The 22,699-nt window shown below is 38.2% G+C and overlaps 1 protein-coding gene across 1 annotated transcript in view; it reads left to right on the top strand.

The window, feature by feature from the left end:
• The window catches only part of TDRD1 (tudor domain containing 1), a 44,066-nt gene extending 23,117 nt beyond the window's left edge, over positions 1-20,949 (top strand). The window contains exons 9-26 of the mRNA XM_032423005.1: positions 218-400; positions 897-1,040; positions 1,598-1,769; positions 2,830-2,916; positions 4,837-5,004; positions 5,131-5,238; positions 6,104-6,274; positions 7,861-8,103; positions 8,485-8,622; positions 9,955-10,065; positions 10,827-10,997; positions 12,873-13,148; positions 13,928-14,047; positions 15,145-15,261; positions 18,946-19,113; positions 19,892-20,119; positions 20,728-20,774; positions 20,857-20,949. Of these exons, the coding sequence (XP_032278896.1) occupies positions 218-400; positions 897-1,040; positions 1,598-1,769; positions 2,830-2,916; positions 4,837-5,004; positions 5,131-5,238; positions 6,104-6,274; positions 7,861-8,103; positions 8,485-8,622; positions 9,955-10,065; positions 10,827-10,997; positions 12,873-13,148; positions 13,928-14,047; positions 15,145-15,261; positions 18,946-19,113; positions 19,892-20,119; positions 20,728-20,774; positions 20,857-20,949 (2,745 nt within the window). The remainder of the gene's footprint in view (positions 1-217; positions 401-896; positions 1,041-1,597; positions 1,770-2,829; positions 2,917-4,836; positions 5,005-5,130; positions 5,239-6,103; positions 6,275-7,860; positions 8,104-8,484; positions 8,623-9,954; positions 10,066-10,826; positions 10,998-12,872; positions 13,149-13,927; positions 14,048-15,144; positions 15,262-18,945; positions 19,114-19,891; positions 20,120-20,727; positions 20,775-20,856) is intronic.
• Positions 20,950-22,699: the final 1,750 nt, after the last annotated feature.

The following is a 22,699-nucleotide window of genomic DNA, read 5'->3' on the forward strand; positions in this document are numbered from 1 at the left end:
TAATTTCTATAGACAGAGATCCAAAGAACTATAGATTTTTTTTCCCTTGTTTTCTGTTTTTACTTTGAGCTTATAAGATAACTTCAAAATGTAACTGATGAAATTGATTGCAAAAACTGTCTTAAAACTTTTTTTTCAATCTTGTTAGAAAGCTTTAAGAAATTCACATTTGCTTGTGTTCTCAGTGAATTATTGCACATTTTTTGTCTCTTGAAAGGGTACAGTTACTGAATTCAAACACCCAAGTGACTTTTACGTGCAGTTATATTCTTCAGAAGTTTTAGAATACATGAACCAACTCTCTGCGACTTTAAAGGAAACCTATGCAAATACAGCTCAGGAGGAGGATTACATTCCTGTTAAGGGGGAAGTTTGTGTTGCCAAGTACACTGTTGATCAGGTAACTGCTGATGAAATGAATTATTTACTATGATGTTTTAATTTACTTTGGTCCTATAACTCGACACCAGAGCTTTTAATAATGCATTTGCTGGCTTAACCAGAGGCTGTTGTCACATTCCCATTTCTTGTCCTGTCGGTATTGTAAGTCTGTTGGGTGACCCCCTCCAGCTCTGTTTATGGGCCCCTCTTCTGCTAGTTACAGACTGATGGTGAGTCCTGCAGCTTGTGTTTATTTCTGTAGCTGAGGCATTAGTGTGTCGTAGTGTCTCCTGGGCTAGACTAACCCGGGAATAATTGTGCACATTAAAGTCTCCTAAATAGACAAATTTAGGGATTTCTTAGCCAGATTCTTAAAAGATTAACTTGTTAATTGACTGCCTCAGAACAGAACTGTAGCCTTTCCTTTGCATGTTCTGTAGATTGGCTGAGAGTTTTTAAGCCTAAAATTGTGAAATATGGTTTTGAAGCAGAGCACCATTATATTCCACTTTCAGACCTGGAACAGAGTAATAATACAAGATATTGATATGCTGCAGAAGAAGGCACAAGTCTTATATATTGATTATGGAAATGAAGAAATAATTCCAGTAAACAGAATTCATCAACTAAATAGAAACATTGACTTATTTCCTCCATGTGTGAGTCTTTTTTACTTTCTAAATTCCTAATAGTGTCCCCAAAGAACTGTTTTTAATATTTTGATGGTCACAATATTTGCTCTATTCTGTGATGTATTATAAAAAAGTACCTATTGGTATATTTTTCATCTTTTACTAAATGCAGATAAATACTCATTGGCTTTCTTGGATCCATTTAAGAAGCCTTATTTAGTTAATACTTCCTTAGATGAGAAACTTAGCATTTTTTAGGGACATCTTATCCATCTCTTCTTTTAAAACAATCATTTCTATGTTTGTTACGTTGTCTGGAAGCAACCTGAATTTATATGTATTTGAGGGATAATAATTCTTTCATGAATTTCTTAAGCTTCAAGTCCCAAAAGGAAAAGCACTGTGGATAGAGTAGCACAAGAGACAAATAATTACACATAAAATTGTTTATTTGCTTAATTCTTGAAGATTTCTGATAAATTTTCAGTGTCAAATATATTATCTTTAAAAAATCTTCATGTTATTAATTAGAAAAAATCATTTTCAAATACTAATTTTTTAGTAACTCATGTAAAATCTTTCAGGCCATAAAGTGCTTTGTGGCCAATGTTATCCCAGCAGAGGGGAATTGGAGCAATGAATGTGTCAAAACTATTAAATCACTGTTAATGGAGCAGTACTGCTCTATAAAGATTGTCAACATCTTAGAAGAAGAAGTGGTTACCTTTGCTGTGGATGTTATGCTGCCAGGTTCAGGTAAGATCTAAATCTTTCTTAGATGGAGCACTTAATGTGTTGTTTAGTCTTCACCTGTTATACAGAGAAGAAATAGAAACATGAAATGAGGCCAAGTAAGCTCCACTCGGAAGTCCTTCAGGGTGTGATGAAAGTATGGCTTTAACCCTGCGCTTGTAGTTGGCAGTCTTTCAGAGACCCGGCATGGGGTCATGGAGCTGGTGGCTTCAAGGCTAGATGCAGACTTACTGTGGGGATGACTGTGTTAGCCTTTTGATATGGCCATTATGATCACCATTCCTGATTTCTACTCATTTATGGAGAAAAATTCAAGAATTTCCTTATGAAATTGTCCATGCTTTCACCACGAGTGCTTTTTCCTTGAAGACTCTTTACAGAACTGCGTTTGGTTAGTATTGAGACTGTAAGTGACTAGTATTTAAGTGTGGAGATGGAAACCTTTGTGTTTGAAAAGTGACTTCTGACCGTGTGCTAATAATTGCATCTCAGTTTCCAAGGTATCACTCTTCTACTTTTAGAGACCCGGTATCTGTTGGTGACTTGGTAGAAAATTCAGTTAAATCTTTTGTGAAATTAAATATAAAATCTATCTTCTTTCTTTGCTGTGTATGTTTCGTATTATGACTCAGGCTTCTGGATGGTATTTCAAGGAATTTGAAGTTTATGTCGTGCTGGCTACCCCTTGTTTCAGCCATACTTTTATGTCTGGGAAAAAGTAGTCTTAGCTTAACACTAAATTTTTTTTCTCATAAATGGTGGCCATACTAAGCATGCAAGTGAGGTGGCAACTAAACCTTTAATGTTATCCAGAATTTTGAGGTGAAATATTTTTATAAAATTTTCTGCCACATGACAATGGGAATTTTGTCTCCATTTTCAAGGCTGGGCATTAGTAAACTGTATTTTGCACACAAACTGAGCTGGTAAGAAATAGGCCAGTGTATTAATAACTATAATCTCTAGAACACATGGTTGTGATTCATTTGTTTCATGTTTATACCTTTCTTCTAATACTTGGTATAATATCTCAGTGGGGATACATTTTCTTAATCATTTTTAGGAAAACTCTTAGATGATGTGCTCATAGAAATGGGATATGGCTTGAAACCCAAGGGACAAAATTCTAAGAAGCAAAGTGCAGATCCAAGTGAGTATACAGATTAATACTGAACAGTATAGTGACTCTAGGTACTGAAGAATATCTTCTCTACTAAACACACAAAGGCAGACCTGTCACACTGTTGCATTTAATGGAAATGATAGGCATTCTTTAACCTTTATGGAAGAAAGATACTTTTTTTTTCATGTAGTAGTACATTGTCTAATCTTAGTCTTCCCTGCCTGTCTTCCGTCTTAACCCCTGACATGATGATCATCAGAAATCTCTAAAGTACTTAATATGACACTTTGAGTTAAAGGGTTTTTTTTTTTTTTTTTAAAGATTATTTATTTATTTATTTGACAGAGAGAGACACAGCGAGAGAGGGAACACAAGCAGGGGGAGAGGGAGAAGCAGGCCTCCTGCCAAGCAGGGAGCCTGATGCGGGGCTTGATCCCAGGACCCTGGGATCATGACCTGAGCTGAAGGCAGACGCTTAATGACTGAGCCACCCAGGCGCCCCGAGTTGAAGGGTTTTTAGTTAACATTTCCTTAGTTTAATTTTCCCTCTATGTGGTTTTTCCATGTAGTATAACAAGAGAAGCAAGAAGTTTTGCTACCAGCATTTGTCTCATTGCCTAGTTTTATGTGTTGTTTGTTGCCGTGTTTTCTTCTTTCCTTTGTTCCTTTACCGGTTACTTTGGATGCAGACATACTTCATTGTCTCTTGCTCATTCATCCAGAGGTGATTGCCAGGCTAATGGTGCTGTGGTTAGGTGCATCCTTCCGTATAAACAAGGTTGACTCATCTTTAAATCTACCTTATCCTTACCTCCTGTCCTTTGCCTTGTCTGATTGGTTGCCAAGTCTTCATTGGTTCTTCTTCCTGAATATCCTTTGTGTGACTTTTTTATTTTTTAAAATCCTTTTTTTCCTTACTATTTTCTAGTTCAGGAATCCTTACCAGTTGTGGATTATTGCAACAACTGTCTCTGACTTTACCTTTTGTCTGCTGTCTGTATTCTTACAGTACTGCATACACGATATCCTCAAAACACGAATTTTGGTATGACCGCTCTGACAAAAAGTTTTTAGTAATTCTTTGCCATCTAGAGGAGAAAACCAAACACTTACTGGTCTAATAGGAGTCATGGTTGAAACCATAACTGCTGGTGGTATCTTAGGGAGAGTGTGGAGTCGGGGAAAAAAAGGGGAGCTAAACCTGGGGCCTACATGGGGCGCCTGGGTGGCTCAGTCGTTAAGCGTCTGCCTTCGGCTCAGGTCATGGTCCCAGGGTCCTGGGATCGAGCCCCACATCGGGCTCCCTGCTCCGCGGGAAGCCTGCTTCTCCCTCTCCCACTCCCCCTGCTTGTGTTCCCTCTCTCGCTGTGTCTCTCACTCTGTCAAAATAAATAAATAAAATCTTTAAAAAAAAAAAAAAACAAAAAAAAAACCTGGGGCCTACAACATCGAGTGAGAAGCCATGATGGGAGAGGTGGATAGAGAATAGGGACAAAGTTGCCAGAGCAACAGGAGGGTGAATGCTTTTAGGAGGAAGTTATCAGTAATAATAGCAAGTGTTGCAGAGGTATCCAGTGGAAGGAACGAAAGTCTTCTGGGCAGTATTTGCTTCACTGAGGGTCTGTGGAGGTGCCTTCATGGAGGGTATTCTGTGGTCAGTGCAGACACACAGAGAAGAGATGATAAAATGGTATGAGAGAGGAAGTGCACGCAAACTGCCTTGGGAGCACCTGGACGGGCACCTAACCTGGGTTAGGAGAGAAGTGTTTTCAAGGTGACACTACACTGAGCAAGAAATAACCAGGTTGCTGGGGGATTGGGAGTGTGTTCTGGGAAGGAAGAATAACATGTGTTAAGGCCTAGAGGTGTTGAGCATGATTGGGCCTGAAAAGCTGCAAAAGTAGATTAATGAAACAAAATGCCTTGGTTTTTCTGTTTTTTGTCAAGATGATCTTGAGGATGTTGGAAAAATGACAGCTGAAAACAGAGTTGTTGTGGATAGAAGTGATTTAATCCCGAAAGTGTTAACTTTGAATGTAGGCGATGAGTTTTGTGGTGTGGTTGCCCACATTCAGACTCCAGAAGACTTCTTTTGTCAACAGCTGCAAAGCGGACGTAAGTAAATTTTCTTGATTTGTGCTGTCAGGATAACCTATGTACTTCAAGAGACTCAACATGTGAAAAAGAAGATGATGTGTAGATTTGTATTTCTGGTGTTTAAGATGTGATCTGTATCTACAGATAAGCTCGCTGAACTTCAGGCATCTCTTAGCGAGTACTGTGGTCAAGTGCCTCCACGCTCAGATTTTTATCCAACAATTGGTGATATCTGTTGTGCGCAATTCTCAGGTGAGGGAAGAGTATTACTGATTTTTTTTTTTACTTACAATGAAGTAAAAATAAATGAAACAATCTTCAGTTTGCACTGGATGCCTGCATTTGAAGTTTGACAATTAAAGCACACCAATCATTTAAATATGTACAGTTAAACTGAATCCAAGTGTGCAAGGGAAGAGGGCCTGTGAATCCTGGAGGAGTTGGTAAAGGAAGTTTCTGTTGTTTTATCAGCCCTTTAGTTTTGGGGACTGGTGCAGATAATGTTGACCTCAGGATGTGAATGTGGAATCTTCCAGGATCCTGTCTTCACCAGTTTTCCTGGGAATAGCAAGAGGGCCTGGAAGCACGGAGCCATCATGGCACAGCTGTGATAACTGGCTTCAGTTCTTCCCTGCTGGAGGGAAACAAGTCAGTGGCCTCACAGAAGGGGAGATGCAAGTGAGCCTCCAGTGAACAGATTGCTTGGTCGGTGGGGTCTGGTTGACCCTCACTGCCAGGTATTCTAAAATTAGCCCTGCTTGATGCTTAGCAAATTGTTCCTGTTTGATCAAGGCGTCATTGTGGATTCGTTCACAAGACCCAGACACATGCTCTGTCCTAATGAGTTAACTGTCTGTGGGGGAGACAAAGCCTGTTGTAAGTCATGACCACCCAGGGCATGAGTGGTCTAGTAAGGTGTGCATAAAGGGGAGATTCTAGGAGTCGAAGGCTTCTGAGCAGCAGAAGTAGCAATGCTGACTAAGCGTACGTTGTTCAATAAAGCCTGATATTCTATTAAAGTAAAACCTACAGATGAGCATCTCTAAATTTGGGAGGGAAAGTTTTTGTGTATATCTGCACTGGAAAATCATTTGAGACGGATCTCTCCTTCTTTCAGACGATGGTCAGTGGTACCGTGCCTCTGTTTTAGCTTATGCTTCTGAACAGTCTGTACTGGTCGGATATGTAGATTATGGAAACTTTGAAATCCTTAGTTTGACAAGACTCTGTCCCATAACTCCAAAGTTGCTGGAATTGCCAATGCAAGCTATAAAGTGTGTGCTGGCAGGTATGAAATGTTCGTGGTCCCCGTATTCTTAAAATACTAAAACCTAAAGTAAGAGCATTAGAATTGAAATTAATTAAACTACCCAGAAGATAAAAGAATGTGTTTGGATATAACTTCTCTTAATTCAAAAATAATCCTTAATAGAACAGTTCAAATACACAGGACTACTTTGCTATCTCTAATAAAATAAAATTTAATGTGCCTGTGGTTATGAAATTGAGTATTAATTTTGCTATTTATAGTCTGTATTATTGATAAATATCATAGAGGCTGATTCTTTACACAAAGTAGGGCAAAACCTCCTTGTAAAAACAGTATGTTAGAACATATGCTTAGAAATTACTGTATATAAAATTTATCCCACCAGGAGCTAGGGCTTCTTTCCATGTTAATAAATTGGCCTCTTAGCCTTCATTCACATATACTGGTATCCTATTCACATGAACTGGTATCCTATTATCAGAAGGATATTTCCAGGTTTTTGCTACTAGCTGTGTTCTTTTTTTTTTTTTTTGAAATATTTTATTTCAGACAGTGCATGAGCGGAGGGGAGGGGCAGAGGGAGAAGCAGACTCCCCACTGAGCAGGGAGCCTGACCTGGGGCTTGATCTCAGGACCCTGAGATCATGACCTGAGCCGGAGGCAGTCGCTTAACCCACTGAGCCACCCAGGTGCCCCATAGCAATGTTCTTTTAACTACATTTTGCAACCTATCCAAGATCATTTCCTTAGGATAGCCTGCAAAATATAGTTAGTTGTACTACAAAATTCCTCAGGTGAAATGGAGGTGTCTGTGGGTATGTTTCTTTTCATGTTTGTGATATATGTTATGATTTTTCTCCAGAAAGGGTAGAACTAGTTTACACACCTACCAGAAAGATAGCGGGGGAGCCCATTCCTTCACACATTGGTACACCAAATAGATACCTCTGTATTAGTTCATATTGGTCAATTTTGATAAGTTTTAAACTAAATCATTTCAATTACTTTATTACCATGAGACTGAACATTTTTTTCATAAGTTACTTGCTCTTAATGAAAAGATTAGGCATAACCTTGGGTTGTTGATTTGCAAGTGCCTTTGCAGTTTAAGTGCCGCTGATGTTTTTTATGTCATTGTAAGGGACCAGTATTTCTTTCTGGATTGTTTGATGATACTTTTGTTTATGGCTTTCTTAACTTACTGAGATATAATTTACATACCATAAAATTCTCAGTCTCAGTTCAGTGATTCTTAGTAAATTTACTGAGTTGTATAGATATCACCCTGATGAGGTTTCTTATCCCCATCAGTAATCCTAGCTCCCCAGGCAATCACTAATCTGTCTTCAAGATTTTCTTTTCTGGACATTTCATATCAATGGAATTATTGTTTGTATACATAGAAGTAGAGCAGTTTTCTATAGGTTTTTGCTTTGTAATTTTGCCTTCATTTTAATGATTAGAAAATCCTTCTGCTCAGGTGGAACTTTTTGGTTCTGGTATTTGTCAGGTTCCTTAAATTTAACTTTGTGGAAATTAGGAGCTGAATTTCTAAATGCTTTTATAAGAAGTATTTTAATATTCTTTTAAAAATTCTTTGATAGGAGTAAAGCCATCATTAGGAATTTGGACTCCAGAAGCTATTTGTCTGATGAAAAAAATTGTGCAGAACAAAATGATCACGGTGAAAGTGGCAGACAAGCTGGAAAACAGCTCCCTGGTGGAGCTTGTAGATGAATCTGTGACGCCTCACCTCAGTATTGCTCAGGCGCTCAGAGACGCTGGATTTGCCGTCCGGGAGACTGGGGTGCTGGCCGAGAAGCCCAGTGTTATGAAAGAAGCCAGCGGTGAGTAAGCTCTCTGCTCGATAATGTCCATGCTGGAATCCAGATGGCTTTGTGTGGGTTCTCATGCTCTCAAAAAGAGTGGATGTTGAGTGTCTTCTGTCTTTCTGAATCAAGCATTCATTTAAATACATTATGAGTGTGTTGGAAAACTGAAAAACAAAACCTATGGGTCACTGGCAGCTGAAGGGATCAATCAGAAATGTGAATGTGAAATTCAGTGAAGTAGTTTCGGCTAACTGTAATACAAATTAACTTTCTTGTAAAGTCACTAAAAGTCCCTGGAAATACAGTTCTTCAAAAGCAGATTCCTCACCAGCCCTACCTCCCCTCCCCACTTTGACCATTTATTTTGCAAAAGTTCATTTTTTTTTTTTTTCACAGTTCCCTTGGGTATAGAAGCAAAACTAAGTCCATTGGAGTGGACATGGGTTGAACTTGCTGTTGACCAAACAGTAGATGTTGTGGTCTGTATGATGTACAGTCCTGGTGAATTTTATTGCCATGTGCTTCAAGAGGATGGTAAGTGGACTCTTCTCATTTATTTCTCTTATAAATACATTGGTGTGGTAATAACTGAAGAAGAGTTTATTGAATAATAAAAGTACTGTCTTTCCAAGAAGGGCCAAGTGAATATTTCTACTTATAAGAAAGATTTGGTTATACTTAATTGCATTTTATTCCATTTTAAGCCATTATTTCTAGTTTAAAAAAAAAGTTTGTGAGATTTGTCATCCCTCCTTTCAGAATCATCTAGTAGATTGACCACTATTTCATATAGCATAAAATTAAAAATTTTTAAAGTTTTTATTTCCATAGGTGATTACACAAGCATATGTACAAAATCCAAAAGTTAAAAAGAACGTATAGTGGGAAGTAAGTTTCCCAGTCCCTTTCTCAATTTTCTAAATCTTTTCAGAATAAATAATAAATATCTTTTCTATGAATATGCTTGTATGTATGTATCCTTGTTTGTGTAGGCATAAATGGTAAAATATTATAAATGATTTTTGTACTTTCCACTATGTCTTATCCACTATGTCTAAGTTCACGTAGTCTTTTCTTTTTCTTTTTTTTAAAGATTTATTTATTTATTTTGAGAAAGAGAGCATGCAGGGGGTGGGGGGCAGAAGGAGGAGAAGAGGGAGAGAAGCAGACTCCCCGCTGAACGGGGAGCCAGATGTGGGGCTCCATCTCAGGACCCTAAGATCGTGACCTGAGCCGAAATCAAGAGTTGGACACTTAACTAACTGAGCCAGCCAGGCGCCCCTCAGCATTTTAAAGCTCTCCATGGTTTGTATTTTTCCCAGCACATGGCTATTGTGTTCTTCAGTGGTTTACCTTCCCTGCTTTGCCAAACTGGTCCTGCCAAATAAGTTTTGGCTGCTTAATTCTGTACTTTGCCTCAGAGCCATTTCTTCCTTCTGGAGTACCCTCTCTTTGTCTGTACTCTTTCTCTATAAAAGCTTTAGTACACACAGCTCACCTCTCTGCGTTTCCTTAGCAGACATCTTTGCATCCTCTTAGTGCTTATGTGTCCTCCTTCTGGACAGCTTGTATGTCACTTTCTGTACGGGCTTGTACACAGTTTCCTTATCCCTGTGCAAAGCTCATGCTCTGGTATGCTGATGACAGTGCCATAGTAGGGGATTACTAAGAGCATTAACTAATAACGACTTATTTTCCCAATTAACTTTTTAATAAGGAAAAGAGAAAAGCATCTGGTGTGTACTTAATAGTTGCTTGGGAATATACCTGAGATTGCATGATCAGAACATTTCCCAACTTTAGAGGAAGATCTGTATTCTGCATGCTTCTAAAATATTGAATGCTGTATGTGTATTCTGTTTTCAGCTTTAAAGAAACTCAATGATTTGAACAAGTCATTAGCAGAATATTGCCAGCAGAAGGTGCCCAGTGATTTTAAGGCCGAAATAGGGCGACCATGTTGTGCTTCTTTTGCAGGTAAGTTGCAGTTGATAGAATCATGACTTCATTGATAGAGACTTTTGTTTCCTGACATTCAGCCCTTATTTTTTTAATGTGTATTTTCTTCCTGATGTTTAAGCAAACATTTCTCACAATCAAGACTAAATGAATGCTTAAAGTATCATGTTTTCTCTTCTCTTTGTAGCAAGGAACCTCCAAATGAAACTTTCTTACTTCAACTTTGTTAAAATTTGTTAAATGCTTTTCTTTCCAGAATTTCTGATATTAAAGTAAATTAGATATTGGGAAACCTGTTCACTGCAGGTTCATGGTTTTTTCTGGTCACCCCGTGCATGTTTAGTTTGAAAGTATATTTTATGAAACACCTTAATTTCATTGCATGTGTTTTTCTATTTGCTCTTTACATTATTTTACTAATACCAAGTAAAACAATTTGTCCTTAGAGTATCGTAAGATTTCCACATTGACAGATATGTTCAAGGTTATGAAGTCTTCCCTTCACTTTCACATTTTGTGTATTGGATACATGATGAATGGAATCTTTAATTTACATCTGATGTCAAAATGTGCTATAAAAATTCTGGATGTATTCTAAAAAATGGATTTTGAGAATTCTGGGGATTTCTGAATGAAAAATTAAAGGCATCATCTAAAAGAAAGAGAGCAAATTTATTTAGTTACTTTAGACAAAGAATTTTTTTTTTGGAAGATGAAAATTTCAAATGTTAAGAGGGGAAATAATGTTCCATGTTTTACAAACTCTGTGTTAATTATAGGTGATGGTAATTGGTATCGTGCTTTAGTCAAGGAAATCTTATTGGATGGAAACATTAAAGTCCATTTTGTGGATTATGGGAACATGGAAGAAGTTACTGCAGATGAGCTCCAAATGATCCCATCCAAATTTTTAAAACTTCCATTTCAAGGAATACGGTGCTGGTTAGTAGGTATGGTGCAGAATAAGAAACTTTCTCAACTGTCTTCTAATACTTAGGGTATACGTACTTTTAAATATTAACATCTATAATTTTAACGTGAACTAGAAGATCCTGCTTCATATTATACAATTTAGAAACGTACTTTTGAAGATACGGGCCGAAATGTTCAGTGTTGATGTTAAAGTAGGGAAGCAGCTGCTTTTCTGTGCTCGAGATGGGAGTGAAAACCAGTGTGAAGGCGTTTTGCAGGATTTCTTAAGAGCTTCAAATATTCCTACCTTTTATCTCAGCATTTTTACTCGTAATAATTTATCCTAAAGAAATGATCTTGGAATTTCACAGTTTACCTACAAGGAAATTCTGTACTGCTGTTAATAATAGCAAAACCACCTAAATAGCCAATTACAGAGGATTGGTTAAATGATGATCCATATAATTGACAGTAGTAGTACCTATTTCAGTTGGTTGTTGTGAGGATTAAATGAATTCTTAGAAACAGAATTTTTCTGACATGCAAAGTTCGATTTAAGTGTTTCCTCTTACCACACAGTCATTAAAGTGATGTTAACCATGGGTTATTGATATGAAGAATTGTTTATGAGGTACAAAAAATTGTGATTACAAGGACAGGCTCTGGAACCAACTCTGCTACCTACTGTGAGAATCTTAGGCAAATGATTCAAACTCTCTGGTGCTTCTGTTTCTTCATCTGGAAAATAATAGTATCTTCTTCAAAGAGTCATTAAGAATAAAAGGGATGAAAAATATAAAGCACTTAACACTCCCTGGCATATATCTATAAGAGCTATTATTATTGAAAGGTTTCTTTATAAAAGAAACTCATATGTGCATGTGGGTCTTTCCATATGCACATGAAAATTATGGGAGGTTGGATACCAAAATGTTAATAGTGCTCATGTCTGGCAGCATAGATGCTCTTTATTTTTCCTTTTGCAGGTTTTCTTTCTACTTACTACACTAAGTATGTTTCAGATTATTTTTAATTACCATGTTTTATGTCCATGCTTCTTAAAATGTGGCCCCCAGGGTGCCTGGGTGGCTCAGTTTGTTACGCAACTGCCTTCGGCTCAGGTCATGATCCCAGGGTCCTGGGATCGAGTCCCACATCAGGCTCCCTGCTCTACGGGGAGCCTGCTTCTCCCTCTCCCTCTGCCTGCCACTCTCCCTGCTTGTGCATTCTCTCTCTCTCTCTCTCTCTCTGTCAAATAAGTAAATAAAATCTTTGAAAGAAAAAATGTGGCCTCCAGACAAGCAACATCAACTTAAGAAATTATTCAAACTGCAGATTCTTAGTCCCCAACCAAGATCTGCTAAATTGGAAATTCTAGTGTGTGGCCCTGAAATCTGTTTTAATGAGCCCTCCAGGTAATTGAGATGCACACTCAAGTTTGAGTTCTTCTAAAAATAAGGGTATAAGCCAGAGTTATCAGAAAAATAATTTTTGGTTAAGTAGTTTAAAATAAGATTTTAAAATCACCATTAGAAAACTGTCCACAGAAGTGAAGGTGTATGGTTGAGATCTTCTATCAGCATAATTAGTAACTCATCATCTTATATATAACAGAACACAGTAGTGGCTTCTAACCCTATTTTTGCCTATTGGAAAAATGCCAGGTAAAGATATATTAGTGGGGAAAATAAGGAAAATTTCCGAGGCTCCAAAACCCTAGTAGTATGTATACAAATGTGTTATCTGTGACTCAGGCATAGAAGATGTAGAAATGTAATTGAACATTGCAAAAAAAAGATACTCAAAATCACTGACCCAAATGGAACACTTGACAAGGACCAGTCCCAGATACTGTTGAGGCAAAAATCCAGCTTGGGCACAGAATTCTTTTTAATGCTATTCTTATTTGCCAGATATACAGCCTAGAAACAAACACTGGACTGAAGAAGCCATAGCAAGATTTCAGATGTGCGTTGCAGGGATAAAACTCCAAGCCCGAGTGGTTGAAATCACTGGACAGGGAGTGGGAATCGAGCTCACTGATCTCTCCACTTCTTACCCCAGAATAATTAGTGATGTTCTGATTGATGAACATCTGGTTTTAAAAACTAGTTCGCCACGTAAAGACTTGACGAATAACAGACCCGTTAGTAAACGTGATCTTCAAGTTGATGTCCTGGGGCTTCAAGGTAATGTGTTTAAACCATTGATTTGTTATTTAAATTTGTGTTATCCTTTGCTTTTATAGGCTATGAAATTTTTCTAGCCAAATGATGCAGTTTTTCTGTAGGAAAACATGCTTTGTGGAAATAGGTTAATAACAGGTTGCTAAAATTAGTATTTATTGGGGGTGCCTGGGGGGAGCTGTTGGTTAAGCGTCCAACTCTTGGTTTCAGCTCGGGTGGTGAGAGACCTTAGGTTGGTGAGAGACCTCAGGGTGGTGAGAGACCTCAGGGTGGTGAGATTGAACTCTGCTTCCGGCTCCTGGCTCAGTGTGGAGTCTGCTTCCGATTCTTTGTCTCCATCTCCTCCTCTGCCCTCCACTCCCCCACTCATGCAAACTCTCTCTCTCATAAATAAATCTTTAAAAAAAAAAATTTATTGAAACGTGGTTTTATTAAACACTGTACTCATTTTTATTGTAGTTATTTATTAGGTAGTCTTGCATCGTACAGTTATGTATCCCCTAAAGAGTGAATCAGTTATAAGGTTTATATTAAATATACTATGGAATTGGAAATATATTACAGAAATAATACATGAGTGCAGCAGGTCAAAGATTCTCATTCTAGATTGGCCTTTTTGGTAACACAGAATCCCTCAAACTGAATAGATTGTTTTGTGAAAATACAGATTTTCATTTTAGGAATTTGTGAATGTTGATTCAGTTGATAAATAAATTGAATAAGCTGGGAGAGAATAACAACTTTGATCTGTTTTATACAAGATCTGTTTTGTATGTTTTCAGCCATCTCTTTAGCTGAGCAGTGGAGGACGACAGAATTGCCAGTTAATAAAACTGTACAAGCAACCATATTAGAAATCGTAAACCCACACTTGTTTTATGCTCTACCAAATGAGATGCCAGGTAAGAAACCAAAATTTGAGACTTATTTATGCTTATCTTTTTAACTGTATAATGAAAGCGCTTATCTGAACTCTTTAGGAAGTGAGAGAGAAGGGGGGAGGCTGGTGATTTTTGTTTTATTCAATGTTTTAAGGAAGAACTGGCCATCATAACACTTCAGGCATATTTAGTTATACAAACACAAATGTGAACATGAAGGGAAATGCCCTGCATTTAGCACCTACCCAACCCAGTCTAATCTCTGGCTTTTTATAAGAAAATAGTTTCCTTAATTGCTGTATAATTTCTTTTTAAAAATAGATACTACCACAAAAAATAGATACTATCTATATTGAATTGCATTTACAAAGCTAACCATCTACACCTTTTAAGAAAATTTGTTACATTGAAAAAGTACTTTATAAATCAGTCTATAATACTATAGCTTAGAAATTTAGAGAAATGTTTTATACTGGGCCTAATCCTGAAGAAAAGTAGCATATAAATGTTTTCTTGTTTCATGGAAGTTTATAATTAAGAAATCTCTTCAGTATATTTGAGTTTATCCTTTAGTGTCAGAAGGAGAGTTAGTGCAAGTTGGGTGATGGCTATTCAAAATAATTGCAGGTACTTGGAGGTTGAGAAAGTGAACCTTTGTTTCAAATTGTAAGACCACAAATTGTGGTGATACCAACAAGTGCTCTTAAATCTATCTCCAGTATTACAAATCATCATCTTTAATCTGTGTAGTGGAAAGCAGGGACTTAGGGTTATTGAATCCTGGTGAATTAGAAGTACTTTGTTTTATCTCATTAACTATAACACACTTCCTGAAAAGTATACCAAAAAATCGTGAAAGTATGACTTAATAAGTTTCTGTAGTGTGAACACACTAGTATAACCACCCTGATCTAGAAATTAGCTTTCCAGAAGCTTCCGTCTTACCCCTTCCCAGTATTAGATCCCTTTTGTACAAGGTAACCACTAGTGGTTTTATGTATTCTTAAAATATAAATGTAAACAGGTTTTTTTGAGTGATTCTATTTGACATTGTTTTTGTATACTGTCTAAACAGCATTGAAAATTTCTTCACAAAAGATTGCTTTTTTATGTTTCAGAAGATCAGGAAAGATTGTGTATATTGACAGCTGAATTGTTAGAATATTGCAATACTCAGAAAAGCCGAGTGTCTTACAGACCCAAAATTGGAGATGCGTGCTGTGCCAAATACACCAGTAAGGTTCTTTTAAGTAAAATATTAAAGGGGAAATGTTTTGTTCTCTTTTACATGAAATCTTGTGTATTCTGTTATATTAGGTGCACATTTCATTTTGTTAAAGAAATTAAAAGCAAGGTTGTAGGTTTAATTCATGTGCTGGGGTCATCCAGCTTTTCTGTTTTATAACCATAGATTATATTTAGGTAAGGATATAGGTAGATAACTACAAATCTGTCAGTACTTTGAGATAGTCAGCTCTAGAAACTCTACTGTATATGGTTGACCAATAACATTTATATATGGAAGAGTTGCAAATAATTTGTAGAACTTTATGAATGTACTAAAAAAGGAATAAATGCCTTTAAAAGACTTGTTGAATCAGGTACACTTACCAATTGTCCTGTTGTTTAATATTTCATGTTAACAAATTTCTTTTTGTAATAATAACACTTGGAGTGAATATTCTTGGGCAGAAATTTGGGGAATTCCTGAGTCAAAGGATATAAAATTGTTTTGTAAGTTCCGGAAGCATATTGCTCTGTAGGCATCTTAAAGAAATGTCCGTATGTGCCAAAAGTTTGTGAGTGGGCCAATTTCATCTTCCTCTTGCCAGCAACGGATTTAAAATGCTTTCGGTCTGTTGCCCACATAGAGTTCATTTAAAAAAATTTTTAATTTAAATTTAGATTTACGGTTAAATGTATTATGTTTAGTTTTGCTCTTCTTTTGGATGATAACGGGATCTACACTTTCCCTCCCTTTCTTCCTGATAGAAATATGTCACAATTTTTGGTTAGATAAGTATTTTCTGTTACTTTCTTGGAATTGCATAAACACTATTCACAGCCTAGCCACATAGTACACTACAACATTGTTGTGTTCTGTATACTTTCTCTGATTATCTGAAGTTCTCTGCATTGGTGCAGATTCTCCCAGTGAAACCTCATGTACTTTATCAGCTTTTGTTCTATTACCAGCGCTTGCTGCCTTCTGACCTTCTACCCAGACTGCTTGTCCTCTAGACGTGAACCATCACCCTGGACGTTTCCCTTCATCATCTTACTGGGGTTGTTTCAACACTACTCCCTCATGTTTCACAGATTTCCCTCCCATCCCACCATGTTTTCTCAGTTTCTCCCTCTCTCATCTCACCTTGTTTTCTGAAATCCTTACTTTGGATTTATTCTAAAATTTGGGTATATCCCATCCTCCAGAAGCTGAGAAAAGGTATGTGTAAGATAAATTTTCTGTTATCTCCCTATGTTCTCCCATGTTTGAAAAAGTCTTTATTCTACCTTAATAGTTAATGGATAGCTTGCCTAGATATAGAATTCTAGATTGGAAATCATCTTTCCCTTAAAATTTTGAAGGCACTGCTTTTTAAAAAAATTTTTCTTAAGTAATCTCTACATCCAGCATGGGGTTCAAGGTCATAACCCCGAGATCAAGAGTCTCAAAGTTCACCAACTGAGCCAGCCAGGTGCCCTGCTTTTATGGTTTCTTAAAGCTGTTGATGTTGCTGGTCAAAAGACAGGTCATTTAGATTCTCCAAACTTTGTACGTATTTTTTCCCCCTCTCTGGAATTTATAGTAATCTCTTCATTCCATGTTTTGAAATTCATGATGGGACTTGGCATTAGTTTTTACCATTGTGTTGGGCACTTTTAATGGGTGGGCCCTTAAGTCTAGGAATTGATGAGCTTTGGTTTTGAAAAAGTTTTCTGAAATTTTTTTATTCCCTTCTTTCATTTTCTGTTCTGTTAGAAATTCCAAATATTCTTTTTTTTTTTTTTCTAAAGATTTTGTTTATTTATTTGACAGAGAGCACAAGTAGGCAGAGCAGCAGATAGAGGGACAGGGAGAAGCAGATTCCCTGCTGAGCAGGGAACCTGATGCGGGGCTTGATCTCAGGACCCTGAGATCATGACCTGAGCTGAAGGCAGCCGCTTAACCGGCTGACCCACCCAGGCGCCCCAATTCTTTTTTTTAAAGATTTATTTATTTAGGGGCACCTGGGTGGCTCAGTCGTTAAGTGTCTTAAATCACTGGACAGAGCAGTGTCTTAAAAATGATTTATGTATTTTGAAGAGAGAGCGGGGGGAGGGGGAAGGGCAAGGGGAGAGGGTGAGAAAGAATCTCAGGCAGACTACCCCCAGAGCACAGAGACCCACACTGGGCTCGATCTCAAGACACTGAGATGATGACCTGAGTTAAAAATCGAGTCGGACGCTCAACTGACTGAGCCACCCAGGTGCCCCAGGAACTCCAAATATTCTAATGTTGGACTTGAAACTCTTCTGCTAAGTTTCCTCTTTTCTCTTTCACCTTTTTTGCTTATTTTTTCAGGAGAGTTCCTCTGTTTTATCTTCCAGTTTATTGAGTGTTTCACTTCTGATACCACATCTCTAGTTTCAATAGCTCTTTTGTTTGTCTTTTCAAGTGTCTTTAATACTGACTTGCTCTTTTTTTAAAAAGATCTTATTTATTTATTTGACAGGGAGAGATAGGGAGAGCAGGAACACAAGCAGGGGGAGTGGGAGAGGGAGAAGCAGGCTTTCCACGGAGCAGGGAGCCCAACATGGGGCTCGATCCCAGGACCCTGGGATCATGACCCAAGCCGAAGGCAGATGCTTAACAACTGAGCCACCCAGGCGCCCCAATACTGACTTGCTCTTATTTCAAGGATGGAAATCAATTTGTCTGGGGGTGTTAATATCCTTCTTCTAATTGTCCCTGTCTTCTCCCTGTTTCTTTGAGTTCCTGTTTGGTTTGGTCTTCTCTGCCATGTTGGAAGCTTTCTTCATATGCCTGCTGATCCTTTGCTGCTCACTTCGATGGGGCACTTAGAAGTTAATTGGAAGCTGTTTTGTGGGCAGAGCTTGTGCACTGGTGGCCTCTACTATTGGGTGATGGGGCCCTGCCATTTCCCTGGGGACTCCTGCTGTTGGTATCTTGAAGTGCATTTGCCTTGGGATGGTGGTCTCCTGCTTGGTGTGCACAGGTCCCCCAGCAGTGTTCTCGGTAAACTTCCTCTGTGCTGCCTCATGTTCCTGAGTCCGGTAGTCTACCTGGTTTATCCTCTCCGGAGAAGAAACCTCTAGTCTTCTGCCCTTGAGCAGGAGCAGATGCCTTGAAATGGGGAGGGCATTCTAAGTTTTATTAAAACACGTGAACATAAAACTGATCATCCTCTTTAGCAACTTTAAAAATAAGTATTACCTATAAATGTGTTTGTAAACTAAAGTCTGTTCAGTTGTCTTGGGAAATAAGTTTGCTTTCTTTACCCAGTCCTCATTTTCAGTTCCATTCTTACTACTACTTTGGAATGCATTAATTATTAGGGCTTGGGGATTTAAGATGCCAGGGAAGATGTTGCTTTGCTTTCCCATAGCCAGCTTTGGTTGAGCTCTGCTAAATCATTTCCATTCCTGCCATCTGCTTTCCAGCTTCCAATATTATACTGTCTTCTCTCTTGTCCTCTATCCTTGTGGTTTTGTGCCTTTTTCTTTTTAATCACGTAATTGTCTTTTTAGTAGGATCTAGAAGGAGTAGAGGTGATGCTTTTGTTTCATCTGGACTCTAACCAGAAATGTTGGCATGAATTTCTCACTGATGTAAATGTAACTGTGAATAACCATCTTAAGGGAGGGAGGGGGTCGTTGCATGTAACTTCTTACCTGAGATTGCATTATATTTTCAGGTGATGACTTCTGGTACCGTGCCATTGTTCTGGGGGCATCAGATGTTGATGTGAAAGTACTCTATGCAGACTATGGAAACATTGAAACTCTGCCTCTTTCCAGAGTGCAGCCAATTTCCACCAGCCACCTGGAGCTTCCTTTCCAAATTATTAAATGTTCCCTCGGAGGTAGGCAGTTAAGTCACTTTCCAATTGGGATATCTGTGTGGTTTTTTTTTTTCCTCCTCTGTTTTATAGCCCCATGTCTGAATCAGATGGGCATTTCAGAGTTTACAAAAAAAAATTCTTATCTTTCATCCCTTATTTCATTCTCACAAAGATTACATTGTTACCCACTGTTGTTTAGAGATTGTGTGTGGCCCCAGGCTGCATAGCTAAAAGTGGCAGGGCCGGGGGAACTGGGCCATCTGACCCTTACCTGAGGGTCTCTCCGCTCTGTCACGGCATTCTCTTGAGAGACCAGAGATGACACCATTTGGGACTACTTTTCTGTGAACTGTATCTGCACATGTTCAGCTCTTCAGCTGGTGTTTGAATAAAGCGAATGGGAATGCTAAAGTAGCTTTTTACCCTTACTCCTGATTTCATTACCTAGTGGTCCCAGCAGATGAGCGCTCACTCATTTCCTCGTAGTCTGCTTTGGTTTTGCCTCGGAGAAAGAGTTGGAAAATTTTGTTTGCTTCTCCCATTATAACAGACATATGTCCCTGGCAGCAGAGAATTGTCTTTTTTATGCCCTCTAGACCTAGATTAGTGCTTGACACATAATAGGGATCAGTGAATATCTATTGAGTGATTTTTTTTAATGCAACAGCAATTGTATATCAAAGCATACCTAAGCCCAGCTAAAGTAAGTGAGACTTCCGCTTATTGTCTTTAGACGATATATGTAAATATTTATCTTTTTTAAAGGGACTCAAAGATTAATACTCAGTTGTTTTCCCAGGACTAATGGAATTGAATGGAAGCTGCTCTCAATTAGTAATAGAACTACTTAAAAATTTCATGTTGAATCAGAGTGTAATGCTTTCTGTAAAAGGAATTATCAAGAATGTCCATACAGTGTCGGTTGAGAAATGCTCTGAAAATGGTACTATCAATATAGCTGAAAAGCTGGTGACATATGGTCTGGCAAAAAACATCACATCTAAAAAGCAAAGTGCTTTAAGTACAGGTATTTTTTTCAAGTTTAATTAATGACAGATATAAGTGTAATTAAAAACAGATGTTATCTATGTAGGTGACCTGGTTTTTCCTTACTCTCTGTGGTCACGTTCCCTTTATCACCCCCCCCTTGCAAATCCAGTGGCAAGGTGCGACTCACATTGCCCCTGAGGGGACCCACTGGATAGAAGCAGACCTCCCAGGCCAGATTTTCCTTAGCTTAGGCTCAGCAGCATAGCTGATCACATTGGTGATAGCATTGATATTGAGAGCTTCAGAAATGTCTCGCATTCAGAATTATTTCCAACTTAATTTCGATCCTGACCAAAGGAGGAGAGGAGTTTGTATTTTTCAGATTGGACCTTATGGATATCTCATGAGGTGATTATTTGGCAGGCCTACCCTTGGCCAAAGAGATATCCCATATATGATAGGCAAAAGACTTAAAACCTTGGAGATGGGGCCGTTAATTTGGTGAAACCCAGGGTGCAGTAGTAGAGAATATTAAAGCCCAAATGAGAAGTTAATCGATCAAGTCCTTTATAGTTAGAACCCATGCCTAATTTTTTTGTTAGTTATGGTGTGTATTCTCTAATGGCTTTTTGTATTTGCTTTTAGAAAGGACGTGCAGGATGAATTGCTGTTGCACAGCGTTACGGAAACAAGTGGGTAGAATTTCCTTGAAGTGAAAGTGTACTCCTTACATTTTTAGAAATTAAATAATACTATTTTTTTCTTCACCCATAGGTTGAAAAACACGAACAGATTCTTCTCTTCCTCTTAAACAATCCAACCAATCAAAATAAATTTATTGAAATGAAAAAATTGTTAAAAAGTTAAGTAAGTTAAATTTGATGTTTTCACCACTTCTGTAACCATCAGCAGGACATCTCTAGGCATGTTAGGGTAGAACTGATGATGTGTTCTTTATTTTGTGACCTGATGATCTGAGGTCTGGTTGTAATGTTTTTGCTGTCTTCCTAGATTTAATTTGATAATCTTACTTTGGCTCTGCTAATGGGACCAAGTCCAGGGGTGTTCAGGTTGCAACCACTCACCTTACTGTTGTTTGATTCTGAATGCTCCTGTTATTGATAACATGGAGGGACTTGTAAAAATTGTTGTGAAATAAAACTTTGCCTCAAATTCTTTGTGTCTAGATGTGAAATGAACTCACTTATGCATAATGCTATAAAAATGTTTAGCACTTTTCTTTTTTAAAAGATTTATTTATTAGAGAAAGAGAGTGCACAGAGGTGGGATGGGGAGGGAGAGGGGGAGAGAGAGATTCTTAAGCAGACTCCCCACTGAGCACAGAGCCTGATGGGGCTTGATCTTACAACCCTGAGATCATGACCTGAGCCAAAACCAAGAGTCGGATGCTACACCCAGGTTCCCCTGTTTAGCACCTTTTGTGAAGAGGTTCTAAAGGGCCAAGAATGAAAAATGGGCTGCCCTGATAGTGTATTTCATTTCCAAATAAAACCTCCTCTGCCTTGGCCGTGGTGATTCTAGTGCTTACAGACAATAATTCATGAGTTTTAAACAACACTTCCCCTGCTTTTTTACTGTCTGGGGTGCTTTGTTCCAAGATAGCCCTCAGAAATTACTTTGTGATTAGTAGCCAATTAGAATTTCTGATTAAAATTAAATTGTCCTTCCTGCCTTGTCTAATTGATATAATTCCAGCCAAAAGCAAGGGATCTTTTGATTTACTTCATCCGTGCACTCTTGTTGGCTGAAGCACAACCTGTCAGCCCACTTGCAAGTCCCGCTCTGGGCTGTACTGACCTCTGTGGGCAGGTAGCTCTCAGGTGGGGGGCCCTGCTGTGTGCGCGAGACGTCTTCTCCGTGGAGTGATGCACCGTTGTGTTGTTTCTTACTGAGAAAGTAAGAGGTCTAAGCTGAGTGTCATTAATGCTAGAGTAACAATTTTGAGACTCCCGATGTATTTGCTTTACAAGTTTTGTGTTATTTCTAATAAATGCTGACTTATGTTGCAGTTACAACCTTCAGCCCTTGTTAACACATTCAGTTCCAGTACTGACTGCTGTCTTGTGTAGTTGAGTTTAAAATCTTAAATTAAAAAAAAAAATTTAAAGGTAAGGTAAAATCTTCAATTTAATGACAATTTCATAGATTAAGGGACATGCAATGACATGAACTTCTGGAATTTAGTCCTAGCGCCAAATCATCATATTTTTTATTCGTGTCTTTTTCATAAGGCTTTTGAGAGTGCTAACACACGCAAGATGAAAGCTAGATTTTCTTTTGTTTCTACATAGATTGAAGACCTTGCTTTGAAAAAAAAACAAAACTTGATTTAAAGCATAGTAGTTGAACTGGCTTTTCCTTTACTGTGGGAATACATATTTTACCTACATTAGAATATAACAGAACACCTTATATATTAATTTAAAAGCATTTGAACATCTAGGCACATATTTATTCGTCACAATATCCCTGAAAAGAAAGCAGACCCCATTTCATAGATGAGGCTGAGACTCTGAGAGGTTGCACAGCTGCACAAGATCTCTCTCTCTAACACACACGCACGCACGCACGCACACACGCACACACACGCACACAC

The sequence above is a fragment of the Phoca vitulina genome, unplaced genomic scaffold (assembly GCF_004348235.1).
Source record: "Phoca vitulina isolate PV1807 unplaced genomic scaffold, GSC_HSeal_1.0 scaffold28, whole genome shotgun sequence".
NCBI classification, from domain to species: domain Eukaryota; kingdom Metazoa; phylum Chordata; class Mammalia; order Carnivora; family Phocidae; genus Phoca; species Phoca vitulina.